We start from the raw sequence: 23447 nt of genomic DNA on the forward strand, positions 1-23447 counted from the left end.
GTCTTATGCCGTCGATCTATGGCTTTGGTGTTTAAAGGTTAGTGCATTTTATAAACATTTCCACGCCGCGACGCGGAGAACGGGATTATTTAGTTGTTAATTTCGACTTCCTTCGACATTTTATTAACATTTCTTCGGCGGGAAGTCGTCAAGTTGCGCATTACGAAACGTTGGATTACTTCCTGTCGAGATTGTAAATTGGTGAATCTATTTACTAAGTTGGGAGGTAATCTTTGCGTCAAAAGGGAATATTATTTCTTCGGCATCCTGCGAAGACGCAAAAATTAAATGCGTCAAATTGACAAACAAGTTGTAATTTAAAATAGCTTAACGTTGTTGTCTTTAAATTTGTTAAAGTTTTTATTTTAACAATGACTCGGTGGAAATTTGTTAACCAAATATTAGTTTGAAACATAAATAATACCGGAATGTTAGGCCATATTCAAAGGCGGACTGACCTTAAACCCGTTCAACTAAACCTAAACAAACAATACCCTGAAATAAACCCAACCCAATAGAGTTCTATAGAATTTGTCATTATACTTAGGAAATCATCAAAATCAAATCAAACAAAAAAAATTAAATCTTATCAAGATATCTAGTTATGGTAAAATACTTGAGACTGCATAAGAAGCCACAATTGGTATATAGCACGTGTTCATGATGTCTCCTCTATGCCACTTATGTTCGTTTCCTCCCTTCGGAAGCAGAAGGGTGTTTCATCGACCCTCGTGCCCCTTTTGTGTGCGCCGTTGTTCTCTTCTCGTATTACGGCAGCACGTGAGCGCACCAACGAAGAAAATACGCGACGATATACGTTTTTAATGTGGAAGTATGTGGAAGGTGTTTGCTCGCCATTGAGCAAACCTCGGAGCGGAAATGGGTTGGTCCGGAGTGTCTTCACCAAATATTCACAAAGGCTACAACGAACCAAATGAGAATGAAAGAATGAAAAAATGGCCGATTGCAGAAGGTCTGCTCCTATAACTTGTCTTGATTGCTATTTGAAGAAACCGTTATTACGTTACTGGTTTTTGATGGCAGATGGTTGAATATAAAATTGAATGTAGAAGAAAATGTTGTGCGTTGTCCTTCGCTTATTTTACCTGGCGATGTACAATCAGCACGCCTTCTCATTGTTCGTCTCATTACTGTGAGAACCAAACCTAATTGTCGCCAATTAACCTCTACGTTTTCCGCGAAACGAACGTTTACTAAATAACATTTTCTTAGCGGTTTTGCCGCGGACACGAAAGAAAACTACAAAATAATTAACAAAATAATAACTACGAAATAGAAATGAGAAGGAAATGTAAAGAAAGAATTGGGTAATTGAATCAAAACTCATAATTTTTGCTTATATGAACATCAATATTTTTATGGCAATGAATTGAAATGTTATATAGGGTTAAAAAATACGCTGTAACCTACATATATGACATCTTATGATTTTGGAACTAAACATCTTGTTAAATTTAGTGGAAAAAAGGAAATGTTAAAGCCGATGCATTTTTTGGAGTTGATGAGAGATTCTGAAGGGTTCTGCAATATAAAAGGTTGGTAAAGAAAAGAGGAACAAGAGGTTGAAATAATTTGCCAAAATGATTTTAATGAAAAATTAATAAATTTTGGACTATTTTAATACTTCTAATGTCGATGCAATACAATCAACACTCTACAAGAAAGTTTCTTCAAAGCCAGAGGTTGTGAAAATCTTTAATTAAGGAAAAAAACCTGAGTGGCCAAAACGATCTTTCCAAACATATATCTTTGCTGCCTTAGTATGGAATACCATACAATCGAAACCTTTGAAGAATTATGCGATTGAGGAAATGTCTACAATTTTTCCTACCAGAAAAAAATTATTTTCGACTCCTCAATATACAAAGCATAATTCCACGTCAAGATTGCGATGATCTTGCAATTGAGACATTACTTAGGAAATCATCAAAATCAAACCACACAAAAAAAATCTTATTAAGATACCTATAAAGTACTAGTTATGGTAAAATACTTGAAACTCCATAAGAAAAAAATTACAAAATAATTTGAGAGAAAAAAGTGATCTTTATAATAAAAAAAGAAATAGAAATGAGAAGGAAGTGTGAAGAAGAATGAGGGGGAAAGATAGTAAACAAGTATTAGGAATTTGTCGTGAGAAAATAAACATATCGGGCGAGCTCCTTTCATATTCTCGGTTGGAAAAAGGAAACGCCAATAAGAGGGAAACAAACAGACGGATAATTTAGGGCAATTATAAAGTTTTGTTTGGGGCCGAAAGTCGGTCGGCAGGATACAAAAATCCGGTTTTGTAAGTCGATTATTTTTGTCTTCCCTCAGCAGGAAGCTATCGGAGATTGATTTGAAGACGTTTCCTGCTTTTAATCAAAAAAGGGGAAAATATCCTATTAAAAATTTTCTTAAACTATAACAAAACTCATTCAAAGTTTTCTTCTTAACTCAACTTCTACATGGTGATTCGCATAAATTCTCAACTTCCTGCGGCCATATACAGGGTGTTACTTACATTCATAGTTTATGATGCATAAATTTACGGGTGCGTAGATAAACCGGGTTTCAAGAGAGAGAGTGAGACCAGTGAAAAAGCGGGTTCCAATAAATCTAAACGTGGAACGTCGCGGACAACTCGTTAATTATGACTTCCTCGGTCTGACCGTAGATCAACGTGTACCTAAGGAAAAAGAGTGCGGGTTTATTAATTTCCTTCGGCACTAAATTACTATTAGCACAATTCCACTTTAATTGCTAATTTATTTTGCCGCCTCCCAACTTTTAATATACTTGATCATCCGCGATATTCTTCAACTTCCGGGAAGACGTGTGCGAGAGAATGAAATGATTGGGTTAGATAAACGCGCAGGTTGAAAAGAAAAATAATAAAAATTAAAAATAATAACGAACGGATGAACTATAAGAAAAAAAATCGTATACGGTGATGAGAAAGATGGCTATATTCTTTCTTGTAAATTAGAATGTTCGTCCGGTGGCTAGTTTTTGTGACCATCGTTTCGAAGTTATACCGAAAGGAAGTGGAATTATTGTTTCCTGCGCGTACACGCGGATACGATCTGTACCGTTACCTCCACTGTATAACTTTGTATATTTTGATTAATCAACCGCTAAGTTACGACCATACGATTTTAATTTATGTGTATTTATTCCTATAAATATTCTTATATTGGAACCGCAACTTTTTTTTTAAATCTGACTCAATTCCATAACACCATATTAAATTTGTTATTACAGTATTCATGGAATTTTACGGAATTGGTAAAAATAAAAACCAATTTAATGCAGGTTCCTTTCTTTTCATATTGTATATTATATATCATAAAAAAAATTCTTGGAAGCTTAAATCTTAAATTTTCTGAACACAGTTGGGTTTACTTATACCTGTGTAGGTAGAAAAAAAATTTTATCCCGTTCTAGAAGTGTGCGTTAAAAAGAGACAAAGGTATATCGTGTCGAAAAGTACAGCTACCACCCCTCTACCATTTCCGATTCCACTATATAGTACACTGTGAATACGTATTGTACAATATCCGGTCTGCGAGAGGAAATACGGGAACCTGACACCGTGAACACGTGATTTGCGTATAGGAATGCCCCGATAGGTGTTGTATATGCCCCGTGTGTTCGACTGCGTGTGCACCGATAGACAAAAATAGACTCAGATTGTAGACACGATTGATTTAATAATATCCTACCCAGTGACATTCATATAAAGTATAAGAAAAGTTTTTAAAAATACACTCACTTTACAGATTTGTGATTCAAATCAGGTTTTCCTAAAAACATCTTACTCTGTGTGTTAGAAAATATGATGACAGAATCATCTCATTATCTGTTAATCGCTTTTAGTTTTTTACATTATTTATATACGTTACATATCCCAGATTTAGACCACTATATCTAATTTACACTATCAATCTGTGTTCGAACATAAAACTATAAATTTCATTTATGCTAATAATACACTCGTATACTTGAGTTTTGATGGGAATAACTTAATATTACTGCTCCTTAACGCCAAACGATATCGGCTTAACCATCAATATTCGTTACCAACAGTTAATTTGAATTATCCATATTCAATTATGGGGATGCTCTATACTTCTATACCACTGGTAATGACGATATAACTCGAATTCAACAGGTGCAAAATTCTTGCCTTCAGTTTATCTTTGTGGTCGAAAGACGTGAAAGAATATCTCATACGTTTAAAGTAGTTTGTTGGTTAAATATTTCATGTTGTACTCTACTTTGTATTACAAAATACTTACTTATTAAATTCCTGTACACCATAAAGTTTAATATGGTACATTTATAAGATAAATGTTAAGCACCTTTTACATTTTTAATTTTTTGAGTTATTTCCATGATGTATCTCTTCAAGAGATCTTCTTGAATGTAATTCGCAACCTTTTGCAAGTTGCATAATATCTGCACTACATTGGGTCACTTGTATCGCACATAATCTAAGTACATAACCATCCTAGTGATGTTTTGAAGGCTAAGATGCAATTTAGAAGTGTGTCTACTTCCAAACATGCAAAACCACTCATCTTAGAAATACTGCAATCTTAGGTTCTTCAAATTCTGTGATTATGTTGGGTATTGCAAAGATGCTGGCTTACTTTACAATGTTCAGTTAAAAATGTTGTTGAAAGTTAAAAATTTCTGCTTTTCTTATGCATTATTTCTGAAATGATTTTTTGATAAAAGTTCTTAATCTTGTTGAAAATACTTGTTATGGAAAGTGATAACTCTCGTTAAAGATACAACAACTTCTGATTCTTTTACTGGATATCAAACTTATACATTATTATAACTTCCCCTTTTCTCGAATTATTTTTTGATTTTTTATGTATGTTGTTACAAAAGTAATTTTTTCAATGAAACCATATATTAATATTTGCTCTGACCCTACTTTGTTTAATTAAATCCGTCAGGTTACTTATTTATTTTTCTTCATAGTACCAATATAGAACTGAATCTGTTACCTGCAGTAACGTTGAGCCGAGCCATTCAATTTGATCTTCAAGGAGATTGGACAGTCTAATTACTGCTTTGGCGGAATACTTAATTCGTGTTCTTGCATCCGTCAAACAAATTACTTTAAGCTTATATTTACCTGGTTATGCATTCTGAAAAAAAAATCGATTTTACAACAGTTTGATTTTCTGACTTGTTTACCTCGCCGGTGTGTATGTAAAATGAGAAAATTTTGAGTGTAGGTCACTCAATTTTTAATCATATTTATTAATGTATTTATTTCTACCATCTTATAAGAAGGATCTGAATAGCTTCGCGATAATTTCCGTAATCAGACTACAACTTCCATTTCAAACATATATTATATATTAACATGGAATATGATGCAACTTTAGGTGATAATGAACAATAAATCTCAGAAGTATTCTCCAAATCTTTCTATTTTCTATGTATTGACGAGAAACTGGAGGATCGATACTTGTCTGGTGTATCTTTTCCAAATCTATTTCCAAAAAAATGGAAAAAGCGTATATGAATTAACCATATTATGAGGTCGGTTGAAACAAAATTTACTTGATTGTAAATTATATTTAAAAATTCTTGAGGTTGATGCAATTTATAGGAACTTTAGGATTCGATAACACAAATCTTGGAAAAACCGACAAAGTTGTAGAATAATTTTGCCTATATTCGTTAATCACAACCATAAGCAAATTTATTTGGAATTTTTGTGAGATTACATGTATCTTCACCCATTGATATTGAAAACAAGTTACGGGGAAGGAACAGAGCATCAAGATTCGATTTCAAAGACGAAAAAGTGATTCATAACCTTAACAAAGATATATTTTTGATGGTTGTTAACTATTATAGCAGAGTTTGGTTGTGGCCAAGGAGCTACAATTGAGAGCTTTAAAGATAAACCCTGATTGAGGTAGCACCCAGAAACCAGTAATGATAAAGCACAGCAAATTTGATGTACAAGTAATTATTATGTACTAAGACAGTGAAAATACGTTGGGTTGTTGGTGGCCAAGGTACTACAATAAAACATTTTAAAATTAAACTCAATTTAGGTAATGCCTCGATTGCAAGATCATCACAATTTTGCTGAGGAGTGGAAATTCAATTTTTTCCGATACCAAAAATTGTAGGCATCTTCAAAGGTTTCGATTGTATGGTATTATTAACCATTCCATACTAATGCAGCAAAGATATATGTTTGGAAAGATCGTTTTCGCCACTCAGGTTTTTTGACGAAGATAATGTACAAGCTTGGTACATAAGTAATTATTGTGTATTAATGCAGTAAAAATACATTTTTGCTGGTCGTGAAAGATCGTAGCAAAGGTCCTACAATCACCATCCTTGCAGATACAAGCATCGCTACTATATTACACAAATAATCATTGCATACTGAGATAGCATAGATATATGTGCTGGTCATAAAAAGTTAGAACAGAATTAACACATCGAATTTGCTAAGCAAAACTTTTCACAAACTTTGGCGTTAAAGAAACTTTCTTTTAGAGTGTTGTTTGCATTAAGAGTATTAGAAAAATTAAAAATTTATTAATTTTTCATTAAAATCATTAACTTTTGTCAAATTGTTTCCAACCTCTCGTTCCTCTTTTCTTTTCCAACGTTTCATGTTGCGGAACCCTTCACAATCTCTCATCAACTCTAAACCATCCATCGGCTTTAACACTTCATTTTTTTTCTACTAATTTTGACAAGACTTTCAAGATCACAAAATATCTATAATTTTGATATTACATAAATTCGATCCACTAAGGTGTAATGTGAGCTGAATTGCCAACATTGCCATAAAAATGTTTATATAATCAAAAATGGTGAGCTTTGATTCCAGCACTGAATTATATAAAAATAAAGCTAGTCTAAACATTGAGAATTGAAATTTGTAAAAGAAAAATTCTTTTTGATTAAAATTTCTTGAATCCTGAAATTTTCAGTGTTTTACCGGTTGATTATAAAAGCTCTCTCTCCCCATAAGCAATAACCACCACTATAAAATAGGGAATCCAAGTGGTTTGTTGGCGGGTGGAGTGGGGGGGGCAGGCGTTGTTCGTTCAAAGCCAACTGAGCGCACGTTCGGGCGGACGTCGGAACGCGTTCAGCCAGTCTGAAATCGACCGTTGCGCGAGACTTCTTAACACGCTCTTACGACGGTAGTGACGTAGAGTAGCGCCGCCACGGAATCTGTCAAGAGCACGATGGTGCTGCAGAGGTTAGATCTAGTCGATTCTAGTGAGAGATTCTACGGGGATTGTCCGATTCCGGCTTCTTCAGCCACTTACACCAACCTGGATATTAACGCCTCCACACACACCACTTGTACAGTGGTACCCCCAGGTTCGTACAACACAAATATCAATCTGAACAAGCTTAAACAATTATCAATGAATTTAAATGTTATAAAAAAAGTTTGTTTGAACATTTAAAAAATGATAGATGATCATTTCCGTTTGTAATGGAAACTATTAAAATTCTTTACGCAACAGTTTGCATTACTAGCAAGCCGGATGTTGTAGTTAATTGGATACAACGTCAAATTTACTGCAATTGTTAGTTTTACTCGATGAATTGTAACTTTAAACAAAACTAATCCTTTTTCTATTTCTAAACGGTTTCCCTTTCTTAAGTTCTAAATTAAATTAAAATTTAAAATAGAGATGCTTACCTTCGTTATTATCTAATAAAAATTCTTTATTATTTGAGGGTTAATCTATAAATAAGAACCTTTTAAAAGCATAACAGGGGGAGTTTAAAAAATTTAAGAAGGGGCGCACGTCAAAAGCTCCACACTATTACAAGTACAGAAGAAAAAAGCTGCGGGGTCACGACGCGTGACGCAACGCGTAAAATATTACGGCAATCCGGTTGTTTAACCACTTATAAATATGAAAGAGAAAGGAAGTGTAATGGCCCTAATAGCAGATCGTTTGTAGACAAGAACTTCTTTTACATATCAAATATTTACCCACATTTAGATTATTACACAGTGTAAAATTTCTTATTACAAAAAAAAGCTGAAATAAAAAAATTTTCAGTTAGATTCAAACCTGCGAGGCAACACACTTGAAAAGGGCTGTTTTAAGAAGGGCCAACTGTCACAACAGCTGACCTTCGACTGCCGTATGCCATCCCACCTGTTGATTTTTAGTCGCGAGCCTTAATAGTGTGGAAAATCAAAAAAAATTTCAAAAAAAAATAGTTCTAATAATTACTTCTTAATTATAGTTGCATTAAAATGTCATCATGTATATTAAGATATTGATGAATGTTTTAGTATGATTTTAGTCGCTATATATTTTAGGAGTATAGTTTTTGAATTAATTTGATTAAATTTTTATAAAAATAATCTTATTATATCTCAGACAAAAATCCAATAATAATAATAATAATAATTGTGGCGATCAACTTTCGAAACTCTATCGCTGCTGGTTCGCCAGGTGTATAAAGTAAAGTTGCCGCCGCGCGCGCTTTTCTTGCGCAATAAGAAAGACCGAGAGCGAGATGTTTTTTCGAACGTTTAATACGAACGGCAAAAGCCGCGACGTAAATCAAAATCCGCATACGAACCTCGCCGATATTATTATTAAATACAAAACATAATCCGCGCCCGGTTAGAACACTACAATTGAATAATAAGCGAGAGAGCCCCGCGAAACCTTCGCTTATAAAACGACTCTCAGTTCGGTTCGGTTTTGCAACTTGCTTAAAAATCACAATGAGCACCGTTCAACTCTTAAGTATTACGAAATCAACTTGTAGAAACAGAAGTCGAAGTATATAGCCCGAGACATTTAAAGTTTAATCGATGGCACATGGTTTGTTCTAGATACAAGAAGCCGATAGTGATCTTTTTAATTTGACGGTTTTGCTCTTTATTTTATTTCAAACCTAGTCAAGACTTGATTGTTTGAAATTGTATCCTTGAAAATTTTAATGTAATGTAGCAGATCTTTTCAACCGTAACTAACTTTTAATTTCATTATATTTCAAAATAACTTATTGAACTACCTTATTTTATATTCAGAATCTATGATAAATATGATTCATTTCGATTTATATTTTTTTAAATTTTCCGGTTATTATCAAGATAATATTCGAGATACTACTTCATTTGGTATATCCAAAACGGATTTAAAACAGATTTTTAATTTCCGGAGATGATTTTTGATGAATTATTAGGATTAAAATTTTTAACGATTTATAAGTGCCATAAAATGACAACACATTGATAAGTTATATACAGTAAAACCTCGATATAATTGATTAATACGGAGATGGCAAAGTCCGTTATATCAAAAATTTGCACATAAATTCCAACAGCTATACATCATTGCGTTCTTCTTTCTTCAAAATCATATAATGTTGAAAATATAAAAAATTAATCTTCATTTTTTAATAATTATCCCTGAAGATGGGACGTATTGACCGAAACATGTAAATAATAAGTAATAAAATTAGTTGGCTTAAACAGTTTTTACTTAGGAAACGTTTTATCAGTGTTTTTTCATGCTGATCCAATTTATATATATAAGTTTTCACTTAATAATTATCCCTGAAGATGGGGTATGTTGAACTAAACCTGAATGTTTCTAGTTCTAGGTCTAGTGTTAGTTCTACTTTTAGTTCAATCAAGATATATTACAATATAGCACTGAACAACAATTAAAACTAGAACTAATAGTAGTATTAGAACTAACACTAGACCTAGAACTAGAAACATTCGGGTTTAGCCGTACGTCTCTAAAGACGGCTAAACCCGAATGTTTCTAGTTCTAGGTCTAGTGTTAGTTCTACTTTTAGTTCAATCAAAATATACAACAATCTAGCATAGAATAGCAATTAAAACTAGAACTAACTGCAGACGCACGGCTAAACCCGAACGTTTCTAGTTCTAGTATTAATTCCCGTTTTAGTTCAATGTAAAATATACAACAATCTAACCATGTATAACAACTAAAACTAGAACTAACACTAGCATTAGAACTAACACTAGACCTAGAACTAGAAACATTCGAATTTAGCCGTACGTCTTTAAAGACGGTTAAACCCGAATGTTTATAGTTCTAGGTGTAGTGTTAGTTCTACTTTTAATTCAATCAAAATATACAACAATCTAGCATTGAATAACAATTAAAACTATAACTAATAGTAGCATTAGAACTAACACTAGACCTAGAACTACAAACATTCGAGTTTAGCCGTACGTCTTTAAAGACTGCTAAACCCGAATGTTTATAGTTCTAGGTCTAGTGTTAGTTCTACTTTTAATTCAATCAAAATATACAACAATCTAGCATTGAATAACAATTAAAACTATAACTAATAGTAGCATTAGAACTAACACTAGACCTAGAACTACAAACATTGGAGTTTAGCCATACGTCTTTAAAGACGGCTAAACCCGAATGTTTATAGTTCTAGGTCTAGTGTTAGCTCTACTTTTAATTCAATCAAAATATACAACAATCTAGCATTGAATAACAATTAAAACTATAACTAATAGTAGCATTAGAACTAACACTAGACCTAGAACTAGAACCATTCGAGTTTAGCCATACGTCTCTAAAGACTGCTAAACCCGAATGTTTCTAGTTCTAGGTCTAGTGTTAGTTCTACTTTTAATTCAATCAAAATATACAACAATCTAGCATTGAATAACAATTAAAAATAGAACTAACGCTAGCATTACAACGAACACTAAACCAAGAACTAGAAACATTCGGGTTTAGCCGTCTTAAGAGACGTACGGCTATCCCGAATGATTCTAGTTCTAGGTCTAGTGTTAGTTCTAGTTTAAATTTAATGAAAGATATAGACTGAATAGATAACTCTGGGAATATCTATATATATTGTTTAATAATAGAGTCTTTAATTTAGCATTAATTTTTTTTTAATTCGAAATATATGTTTAAGTAAAAAAAATAATTAAAAATTTTTTTATGGTTTTTCGAAAAAAATAATCTCAGATAATAATATAAATAATGCAGGAGCCGGATAAGAAAACGAAACTGGTTCACATAAATATACATGCTAGGCGCTTACCGCCACGTTGTAACTCTTCTTTTTCTTTTACCACCACTTCTCTTTAACTTTGCGATTCCCCAGTTTTCGTTTTTACTTATTCCTTTTTATTTTATTATTTTTTTTTTGGTTTCAAAAGAACTTCTCGATACCTCAAAGACGAGAAGTGGTATTATAATAATTAAGTAAAAACTCGCGAGGCGTTTGTGTACGCGCTAGAAAACGATCAAAAAGAAAATTTCGTTTTTTTTTTGCTTTAACTTTAACAGAAAAAAAAATTGACCACGTCGGGGCCATCTCTTGCACACACACCAGTACAGGACGTTCACCGTTTAACCATTTTTTTTTCTTATTTTTTATTATTCTTCTTCTTAAGAGGTACTCCGAACTCCTCTGTGAAACGCGGTTTAAACGAGAAAGAAAGAGAGAGAGAGAAAGAGATTGAGGGCCTCGGAGTGCGCGCGGACTTGCAAGAGCAGTTTACGTTAAAAATATAAACTGGTGTTGAACAGGTGCATCAAAAGCACCTGCCCGATGACCGACTCGAACTTTGTGTGTGTGTAACGGCCGCGGCGAAAGCACACCGTAAAAGAAGGAGGAACATGAGTTGGTATAGGAAGAAGAATAAGGCTTTATTATACTGAAATATCAGAGGTTTTGGGGTTGCTAAAGATTTTCATCTCTTATCTAAGCAAAATTTATGGGTGGTGTAAAGGAAGAGATCTGCAAAAAGTGTCAAAACGTTGGCAGAATAAAAAATGTGTTTTGAAAATTTTTTTGATGGAATATGTAAATATGTTCTTAACATTGCGGTTAATATTTGGATTCTATCACTCAACTCGTCTAATACAGGACGTCCGGCAAACCAACGTCAAGTCAAGCATATTAAATACCCGGGCAACAAAAGTATAATAAGTAATTTTAAACATGATCAACAAATAATCTTTATAGAAAATAATCCGCTCGCTCAGGAAATCCGCCAGAGTTTTGTTATCAATATCTTTTCTTTAATACTTAATTAACATAATAAACTTTAGTCGTCTTGCCAAAGTTATCTTTGACCACTTTGAAACTTCATTACATTTTTCATACACATTTATTTGTTTTGCGATTCTGGGGTTGCTGTATGAAGCGGCTGAAGGTAACGGTTTTTGTTCAAAACGTTTATTGTTTCAATACCAACCTTAATTATTTACTAACCAATCGGACCCGAGATGTTGCTAAATAAGCAATACGTCGCTAAGTGAAAACTAACAATCCGTGTATGCAAAATGGTCAGAATTTATTACTAAGATCGACGTAAAATCTTCAAGTAACAAACAATTTCTAAGAACATCATTTTTTTTGAAACATTTGAGCTAAAAATAAGTTATCTTCTTTTTTCAGAATCATATAATATTGAAAATATAAAAAAATAGATCTTCATTTTTTAATAATTATCCCTGATGATGGGATGTAAGACTGAAACATGTAAATAATAAGTTATAAAATTAGTTGGTTTAAATACTTTTTATTTAGGAAACTTTTTATCAGCGTCTGTTTATGTTGGACACTGACAAAACTTTTAGTAAATAAAAACTGTTTTAGCCAACTATGTTATTTCTTATTACTTACGTGTTTCGGTCAATACACCCCATCTTCAGGGATAATTATTCTGTTGTCTTATTGTATAAAGGAAAATTTTTCAATAATTTTAATTCTCTTCGATACATTAAAGTATTTTGTTGCGTAAAAAAAAATCTTTTCTGTTCGATGTGGTTTTGATCATTATCTCGGTTTGTTTAAAATTATCAAAACCACAAAAGAAAAATTCATGGTTATGTTTATCAACATATTATAATTTTGTTTTAAAATATTCATATAAAACGAAATAAATTAAATTGAACTGTGTTATGAAATTTATATTAATTAATTTTAATAACCAAGTATGTATATAATATATATATATACTGTATTAGTTTGGATCGAAGTTAACTCTGTTGGTAGGCGGAGCTGAATCTCCCCAATTAGAGTCCAGGCTCCGTTCTGGGCGTATCTCTCCGGACCAATACGAAAGGGGGCAAAGCGTTTCGCGGTCATCTCTGTGACCCGGACGCTTGGTGTTCAACATTGCCGTTCGTGTTCAGCATTGGCGGCAAGGCTATTGTTTTATTGACGGATAAAGTGGGGGCAGAAACAGAATTTTGACCGCCTGTATTCTCGGTATTTTATTCGCGCAGACTCCGCTCCACAAACTACATTCTTGGAAAAGATTTAGATGAAACGATCATCTTAAGAGAGATGATTAAAACATGATTTTTAATACTGGAATTTTATGGCAGAAATTTTGGCAGAAATAAAATGTCCTCTTTATGTTTCTTTTGAAAAGTATAAACATAAATATGAAGTTTAAAGAATTGTTAGTTGCGGAAATATAGAGATAAATAACCTTGCCGAGTTATTTTAAACCAAGGCAGGAATGTTAATGTTTACAAAAATCGTCCAATACCGATTTCTTTTATTTTAGGTGGTTATGGCCGCAGCCCCGCCTGCCCCCCAACGGAGGAGATCAGAGATGACAGTTCGCCACCGCCAGGACCTCCACCCACTATGTTCCATTTACCAAGAAGTCCCACGTATCACCTAAAAGATGGTAAGAACCACAATTTTTTAATTTAATTATCCACCTAATCAAACATTTTCATTTTCTTCATCTAGGATATATTAAAGGTTCGTGTCCTCCGAGTGAAACGGGGACTTACAGCGGCTTAGAAGGATTACCCGCAATGAACACCGAAGATCAAACCCACTTTTTAGCTCCAAATCAACATTTCGGCGGCGACGAACACGAATATCAATCGTTAGATCATCAAACGCAACCGTACCTGGAAAATTCACCTGAATTTTATGCAAATAATCCACTTATGGAAACCAAATATAATCCCCATCCATACATGAAGAATTATCCAAGAGGTAAAAACAAATCTTTAATTTCTAATTAACATAAAAAACGTTTTGTTCTTGTTTTGATTAGGAACCGGAAGATATAATGATGGTTATAGTGAGACTTACCTCAATACATTCGATGGAACCCCATTTCAAACAGTACCAAGTACCCCCGGAAATGGTCCCGATCAATGGACACATCCGGAAATGGGACACTTAACGCATCCTCACCCACATTCTCATCCCGCTTTTCATCCGGCTGGAATGACCGGAAGAGATCTTTTGGGACAACTTGGACCTGATACAAAACCAATGATTCAAAATGGTGTTTTGGCAGGGTATCCAAGTAATGCAAATGCAGGAGGAGCTTGTTTTACCGGTAAGAAAACACCTACTAACTACAACAATCATTGAAATTAAATTTAAAAGTATTCTTGACAGTATTTTAACTTTTTTGTTTGTTTGATTTTTTTCGAAAAATAGTTATTGTCTTTGGTTATGGAGTTAGTTTTAAAATATTAGTTGATATACTCAATTTTTATCAATTATGGACTTTTTGATGATTTATCTGTAACTTCTGAATAGCTGCAAAAAAAATTCGCATGAAGTGAAAAAATTTTGACAATGTTTGGATTTGGAGAAATGTTTTGAAGTATAACTGCAAGAATGTCAATTCAACAAGACATTTGAAGAAGTGTTAACGAAGACTAAAGCAAAAGAAAACTTTTGGCGGCTAGTTTCGCATAGATCATATTACATATAATTGTTTGGTATGAGGTTGATTCGCCAAAGAATCCTTATTACTTGGTTTTATTACTTGTTACGTCGTTATGAGTGTTATGTCCTCAATTAATGTCCATCATTGAAATTATCTCAGTTATTATTGTTATTATCTCATTAAATGTGTGTCTATACCTAATGTATAGATTGCACGTTTCTATATGTATTGCTTTTTCATGGTTTCTATAGCACTGAGGTTCACTGGGTGAGCAAAGAATGTTACATTCGGAAGGAGCATATGAAAATATTTTGATTTGATACTAAAACTTGATCAAAACATTTTTTTTGGTTTTATGCGCACAAAATCATAAGTATTACACTTTTTAGTGTAAAAAGCTGTAATAAAACTATAAATCATAACAAAAGCTTTGAATCTTTGAAAGATACAGTCCATGTACGAGTACAAAATGCGCCGAACAAAATTGTCAACTCTATTGGAACGGATTTCTTTCAATGCGCATGCGTCAAGTAACGAGAAAATATATTTGTTCCAGACTATTGAATGAATTTGAATAATGACGGATGGGTATATGAAGCAGTCCGTCGAGCGTTGGAAGTCTTGATTATAAGACCGATCTACTTCATTTAGAACGGAATTTTTTAACTGCGTCTTATCATCAACTGATGGTCAAATTGCCGTTGAGACAAGTAATTTGAACTATATACAAAGTACTCCAAATCGTTATACAAACTTGTGCTAGACACGTCTTTACAGATACTTTCTTTTGATTGGGTTACTGTAACATTTGATGTGATCCTTCCATCATTTCATAGCTTTTTAGCAAAAGAACATTTTTTTCACAAAGTTTCCTCAATATATCCTAATGTATTTATTTGGGAATTTAGCATCCTCCTTAGGTAGATGTCCAATCACCAATAATATCATGCATGAACATGTTGTATATCGTTTTATCATGAACATAATCTTACTGATAATTGCGCCATTTTCATGTTCTTGGACCGTATTGCCACAAAATCTTGTAGTTTTTTGTAATTTTCTTATAATGAGTTCAAGAGTCTTATTCTGTCTACGTGGATATCTTAGGAATTGTAATATATACCATGTATCTATTAAATCTGAGGGTTTTATTTTGCTTAATTTGAGTGGCATAAAAGTTTTAATACATATTCGCATCAGAATTTGTTCTTTTATGTGGTAGTCAAACTCTAAAATTCTCTCTTAATGTTCATTGCAATGTTCCATAACTTTTTTTGGAACTTATGTGATCCAGCACATCTCTAGAATTATACAAATTATATGGTATTATTAATTTTACGAACCTTAGATGCTGCTTTACCACTGACACTCAAGGATATTTGTGTTAGATGTGCTAAATGGTCTAAATCTATTTGTTGTGTTCACTAAATTTCAAAAAAGATTTTGTTTATCGCACTTAATACATATTTTTACTAGTAAGGTTATAACTTATAACACCAGCTTCCTCAAGAATGTGTTATTCACCTAAATCAGCATGAGCATACACTTTGCTAAAATTAAAAACAACAGATTAGAGAATTCAACAACTTTGGATAGATTCTTATTGATGGGTTACCCTTCACAAGTTTCATAGAAAGTAAATGAAATAACACTCTGAAAACGCCTCATTATACCTATAATAATAAATTCAGCCGCATTTCTAAAAACATTCCATAATTTATGGAATTATATGTTGAAATGAAATGTTTTTCAAAATCATCTGTTTTTATAACAATCTAAAAAATAATTTACAAAGTAGTGAAGGTAACGGTTCTTTTAAACACATTCATGTATTTCTTAGAAAAATAATCGGCTGAGCGAGTGAAATGCAGCAATGAGCATAATAATCAATCTTGCTATTGAAGCGATGGAACTTGTTTTGAATAACACGCTTAAGACTATCATAATTTTAACTCCCGTTTAACATTGGACATATTAAATGCATATATTACTAACACTTTTTAAAAATATTCAGGTGTACATTCACCATTTAAATCATGGGTTAAAACGATCTTTATACCGTCTATCTCTGTTAAAAGAGGATGTTCATAAATATTACGCTTGGAACTCAGATCAAATATTAATGCTAAACGTATATATTAAAAGATAAATGTCTCAATGCTTTGGTTGCGGATCTTACTGCGTTATCAGCCGAATCCAATTACGTCAAAAACTTCAATCTTAATGATTAAACATTGAACCAGAAAACTTTACGTTTTTATTCAAACGCAAAAAATACGGCTAATATAGGAAGTGATTACGGCCGAGGCACTGCAATTGAGATCTTCAACATTCACTTAAAATGTTAAGTACTAGTTATCCAACCAAGTTATGCAATTAGTGTCACCATCAGTTACCCATATTACTTTTTTCACAGAAACCTTTTTGCTATAACGGGAAGATTTTCCAATTGCAGGATAAGATTTCCACTGATTTGACAAACATTCTAGAACAATAGCAGATTGTGTGGCAGTTTTAATCAAAAGAGCTAATCATCAATAAGTAGACTAAACATACCATCATATCATCAATTAAAACCATATTCTGAAAGTGCAGAACCGATAATCCAAGCTGCATTTATTTAAACCATCTGCACCTCAAATCCACTAAATGTACATTGGATCGCTATTAAACAATAAAAAAAGGATTCTGATAATTAGTACTGTGAAGCATCATTAAAGATATTTACCTATCACTATGTAATATCACAAAGTAATCATGTAATAGAGATTCAAGGATGACTTGGAGCTTACACATCAACAACTAACTTAACCAGAGGTAGAACAGACTGCGTGAGTTGTATCCATTAATCCATCGCAACTTAGAGCTGAGACTTCACATTTTGTTGTACAAAACACTGACTCACTAACAAGTGATGCGAGCGGATGCGCTCTAGTTTGTTCGAAATGAACAATTACGTAAGGTGCTAAGCTTGGAGCCGATTACAGACTTTATTTATCGGATAACCAGTTATTTTAGTATCAACTAATATTTAAATTTGTTGTTGGGTATTTAAATTTTAAATTGTGTTTCCCATATAAATTTACAACACTTGATGTGGAACGGCTTCTTGTTTCATGTCAATCTCGCTTTAATTTCAATATTTTTCTGATTGAGATTTTAACAAACAATTAAGTTTCTCTTTTTAATGTTCTAAAGTATAAAACGATGTTTTTTCTTTTGTATTAATAGGAACTGGTCCCATTCAATTGTGGCAATTTTTATTAGAATTGCTAACAGATAAATCGTGCCAAGCTTTCATTTCGTGGACGGGTGATGGTTGGGAATTTAAACTAACGGATCCGGACGAAGTGGCGAGACGCTGGGGATTACGCAAAAACAAACCGAAGATGAATTACGAAAAATTATCGCGGGGTCTTCGGTATTATTACGATAAGAACATCATTCATAAGACTGCGGGAAAGCGCTATGTGTACCGTTTCGTTTGTGATTTACAAAATTTACTTGGGTAAGTTCAAACAACCCAATTTTTTTATTCAAATTAATTTATTTTGTGATTTCATTTAATTTCAGACATACTCCCGAAGAGTTACACGCAATGGTCGATCTCAAACCAGAAAAAAAAGATGACGACTGATTATTAAATGATCACAAATAATCAGTATGTAAAGAAGAATTTTGCAGAGTGTCGCCAAAGTCGAACAAACAAAGCCCAAAAGAAAGTCCTCCCCGGTGCCTGAACCTTAAAAAATAAACAACAATAAAAATTATCTGAAATGATCCCTCAAACAAATTGCTCATTAGTAAGAAGAAGTATATAAAAAAGGAAACAAACAGGAACGGAATAATATTCATGTACGATACTTATAACATTTTCCTTTTTTTTGCAATTTTATCTTTTTTAACCCAATGAAAAAATCGTTACGTGTGATTTATTATTAATTAAATAAGTTTAAAGTGTATAAATAAATTAGGACACTGTCTCTCTATCTTTTTCTTTTTTTTTTCACTTTCAATGTAAATATGTATGTATTATATTCATATTAAAAATTTGCGTTTCATTTTGTTCGTTCATTTTACGTTCGTTTCAAATGTATGGTATAATACATATGTATGAAAATCAATTATTTTTTCTTTTTTTGAAAATGGGGGTAGTAAGTTATTATTTTTTTAAATATAATTATAATTACCTTCTTCGAACTGTCTGTAAATATTATGATGTGATAAGTAAATTTTTCAGATAGTGATAAAACGTCTGACTTTCTAAATAAAAGAGTTTACTTTTTAACGAATGGGCGGTTTTTTTAAATTATTTAAAAAGATGTTAAATATTTAAAGAAATAAACACCATCGTTAAATTATTTTTATATTTATATAAAAGAAAGCAAAAATTAAAATCTCAATGTATTTATATGGGACGATTTAAAACTAGTGTATCAAAACGTGACTCAAAAACACTACTTTTAAGACAGCCTGTATGTTACAACTTACAGAAAACCATCTGTGTTTCCTACCAAATTCTATAAAAAAAAACTATTTACTATATTATTAATTAATTGATTTAGATAAATTTGTACTTTGTCAATTACACAAAGAAAAGAATAAACAGAAAACAATAATCGTTCTTCCCCTTACTGTTTAACTAGTGAAATAGGTAAATGTTGAAACATTTTTGTATTGAAAAACATTTCTAAAAAGCAAAAGGCACTTTGTCAAAAAAAAATTTATAAACAAAATTATTTTGTTGATCCCCAGTTAAAACAAAACGTTAAATTTGTATAAATAAAAACAAAAATGATCGTTGACTTTTGAATGTGGTCTCAGTTATAAAATAATGTTTTTTTTTTTTTTAATTAATTAACGTAAGTTATTTGAAAGCACGTGAGCTGTGCGGTTCGGGAGCCTCGTTCAAGGGGCCTTCGTCTCGACCGTGTTTATATCATGTTTTATTCATACGTATAAACTATGTATTAAAGATAAAAAGATGTCTAAATAAAGATGATACAAAAAATATATAAGCAATATATGTTTTTGCTTTTATTTCAAGTTAATTTCCAAAATATTCACTTTTTAGGACTTAGAAATAATGTAAAGATCGCTTTTTGAAATGACCAAATAAAAATTGGACGAAGATAACGTTTAAAATTTAAACTACAAATGCCATCTATTAAGTAAAACTAAAAACAGAAGTAGTACAATTTAGAATAACTGTGGAAATCTTTGATTTTTGAATTTTTGGGATTATAATGCACATATTTCGTTTAATTCTCACGTAATAGATTCTACGCAACAGATGAGCGAAAGATTTATTGTTATTTCAAGAATATGGTTGGCAGTTCAAAGTGACTAAAATGTGTAGAGAAAGTTGCCTAACAATCAATGTAAACTGTTTTATCAAAATTGGGGAATCCCCAGAATTAAGGAATTTATAAATTTATGTAGTTCTTAACTGCTATCAACGTCTTTATTGATGGATTTTCCTTTGATTCATTTAATTTTTTTCGAACGGGAGATCTTTACGTTTTGGTGTATTAAATTTCTTATTCATTGTACTTTGCATATCTTTGATACCACTAAATTAAGAGAGTGTGCAGCATAAAGAATGTATATGGCCTTGTCACATTATTTGGCAAATAAATGAGTGTATTGAACTAAAAATAAAACTATTCTAGCACGCTGGAATAAGATATGTATTACTGACCTCTGATCGCTTGTAGATACTTGTTCGTGTGTGTCTTCTTCCTATACACTCCTAGTTCTATGTCCCCATCGGTCTCCCTAGTGATCAAAACATCCAGGAAAAGTAACTATTTTGCAGCTTCTGTTTCCATAGAAAATTTGACCATGGGATGTTGCGAGTTTAGGTAGTCTTAGAATTCCTGGAGAAGCTCTTTTCATGCTGCCAGATCACGAAGGTGACGAAGGTATCATCTACGCAATGAAGGCATAGCGTTGGTTTCCACGAACTCTTCCTTAAGGAAGAGTTAAGCAAGAGTCAGTGGAAACAAAAGTTATGGCTTCGTTTCGTCACTTCAAACTTGTTTCTGAGAAAGGTTGCAACAAGGCTTAATTATAGTCTCTAATTGATTTTAACTCACATATGTAAGGTGTGTTGACACCACCAAATACACCTAGCGTGTTTCACCAATGGATATTGATCTGGTCTTAGAAAGATAGAAGATATTAGAATAAAGAAACTAGAAACATTGTCCTAAACAACCTAGAAATTAGACAACATTTTGAAGATGTCACAAAGTAGAGAAAAGATTGCGGAATGAGGAGATGTAGTAGAATAATAGTTTAAATCAAGGAAGCAGAGGACATTGAAGAAATCATTGATATTACCTTAGAAAGAAAAGAAAAAAGGCCGAGCAAGGTCAGAAGCTCCAATGAGCTAGAAAGATGCTAGAAAAAAGTAACACAAACATAACCCCTTAAAAGCTAACAATATAATAACACATCAGAATCTCAGAAGATAGTAGATAAAAAGAAGAAAAGCTTATCAAATAAAACCTAAAAACGATTTCGAAACAAGCAAAATTTTAGAATACGTCTGAAAGAAGAGAGCAAAGCATCTGCTATAGAAATAGAGTCGAAAATAAGAAATTAGTAAAAGAGTAACGAAGTCATTAATGTTAAAGCAGCAAAAAAGCACATATAAGAGAAGAGAAAAGTTGAGAAGATAGCAGGTAAAGAGAGAGATGCTGATATAAAGTTTAATGGAGAGAGTTTAGAAAAAGTCAGGTTTTGAAGATGTTAGTAAAGTCAGAAAAGAGCGAATAAAGCATCTAGAATATAGATAAAGTTAAAACCGGACAGCAGTAGATAAGAGAAATAAGTCAATATTATTGAAACGGCAAAAAAATACGAAAGAGAAGGTAAAAGTTCGAGTAAAAAGCAGCAAAAAGTAAACATTAGCAAGAATGAAAGAAACTAAAAACGTTGCATAATACTCTAAAAAATCTAAAAATAAGATAGAACTTGTCAGAAAGCAGAAAATTAGAATGCAGAATAAAGAGAAAGAACTAAATGGTTGAATTTAAGGAAGCAACAGGCATTAGAAAAGTCAATAACACTAAAGCACCTAGAAAGAAAAGAGAAAGGTGCAGGGGATGTTAACATTGAAGCAACCAAAAACAGACTAGAAAAAACTTACCCAAACATAATTATTAGAAAGCTAAAAATACCAAAAATCCAAAACACTAGGAATTCAAAAGGTAGCAGATAAAGACAAAGAGAGGTGTCCAAGTAAGGCCAAAAAGAAAGAATTTACAAATAAACCAGAGTGTAGAAGATGCCAGAAAAGTTAGAAAGAAGAATACAAAGCTTCTAGTATCGAGATAGAGTCAGAAACAAGATGTCAGTAGAAGAATGAAGAATTCAAACACACGAAAATAACAGAAAAAATAAAAAGAAAAGTAGTAAGAAAAAAAGCCTGTAAAAGGTAAAGATTAGAAATATGTAAGATATCCAGAAATGTAGATATCCTTGTAGAAATGAGATAGATATTATAAATATAGATGTCAACAAGAAAAAAAAGAGGATACAGAATAGAGTAAAAGTCAAGGAAGCAAGAGGCATTGAAGATGTCAGTAATATTAAAGGACCTAGAAAGTAAAGATATAAGTCCGAGCAAAGTCAGAAGAAAACCCGTAAAATGGCTAGAAACGCAGAAACAATAGAAATATTAAGGAAAATATCATATTATAAAGAAAGAGGAAAAGAAAAAGCACTTGAATAGCTAGAAGTTATATTTCTAGCGAGTTACAGTTTCACGTTACTTGAAAAAATTGAAAATAAATCAGAATCTGACAGAAGAAGCTAAAAACAAAGAAGCTGAAGACAATAAGGAAGCTAATAATATTGAAGAAGCCCAAAAGAAATCAGAAAGAAAAGTAAAATATGCTTACGAAATCTAAAGTAAGCAAGATACGAAGAAATTAACCAACAACTTGAGAGATGCCAAAAAAAATCATAAAATACTGGGTAAAGCTCGAATGCAAGCAGTCAGAAACACGCTAGAAATGCTGTAGTAAAGCAAAAGCTTACAAGATGAGAGATAAAGAAAAGAAACTTTTTTCTGACACATGTTCGAAGTGTTTTTGAAGAAGATTGCAATATGGTTTAACCCGAGTTTCTAGGTATATTGTTAGTTCTAGTTTTAGATTAATTAACACCGGTCGTGGAAGCTTTCGTACTTGTAGTTGAAAAAGGTGTAAAAGTTGTTGAGAGTATTGATTGTGATGAATAGTGGGTTAAAACCACAATTTATTTCTTTACTATTTTCACATTATTTCAGTAAAAAAAAATTTTGATTTTAAAAAATTATATTTTTTTTGTTGCCAGAATAAGAGTTAGTTACCAAAAAAAAACTTTTTTTCTCTTAAAAAAGAATTTAGAACCAAATTCCAATCGAAAACAAAAATCAATTCGAACCTATTTTTAACACAAACCAGGTGGAAAACTTCACTGGAACTTTCAATTTTCAAATACGTAACCATAAAACAACGAATGTAACCTTGAAAATACTTTAAACTCAAAAATACACCCCCAACATTTTTTGTTATTGTTATTTTCGTGTTCCTTTTGCGGCATTTCCGGTTTGAGAATCCATTAAAGAAAAGTCATCTCGACTTTGCTTGCGAGTGAGTTCTTCTCTTCACAATTAGAAGGGGAGACGTTGGGATAAATTTAGACCGGCGTCGGATGGAGAGAACCAAGCGGGACGACG

The 23447-nt window shown here is 32.4% G+C and overlaps 1 protein-coding gene across 5 annotated transcripts in view; it reads left to right on the forward strand.

Moving 5' to 3' along the window:
• LOC111420873 (protein C-ets-1-like) overlaps positions 1-19738 on the forward strand; it is a 101379-nt gene extending 81641 nt beyond the window's left edge. For all 5 annotated transcript variants that reach the window (XM_023053920.2, XM_071198360.1, XM_023053919.2 and 2 more), the window contains 5 exons: positions 13580-13705; positions 13771-14025; positions 14087-14377; positions 17948-18224; positions 18290-19738. In XM_023053920.2, coding sequence (XP_022909688.1) covers positions 13580-13705; positions 13771-14025; positions 14087-14377; positions 17948-18224; positions 18290-18353 — 1013 coding nt within the window. In that variant the 3' untranslated portion in view covers positions 18354-19738. The remainder of the gene's footprint in view (positions 1-13579; positions 13706-13770; positions 14026-14086; positions 14378-17947; positions 18225-18289) is intronic.
• Positions 19739-23447: the final 3709 nt, after the last annotated feature.

This window comes from Onthophagus taurus, chromosome 7 (genome assembly GCF_036711975.1).
Source record: "Onthophagus taurus isolate NC chromosome 7, IU_Otau_3.0, whole genome shotgun sequence".
NCBI lineage: Eukaryota > Metazoa > Arthropoda > Insecta > Coleoptera > Scarabaeidae > Onthophagus > Onthophagus taurus.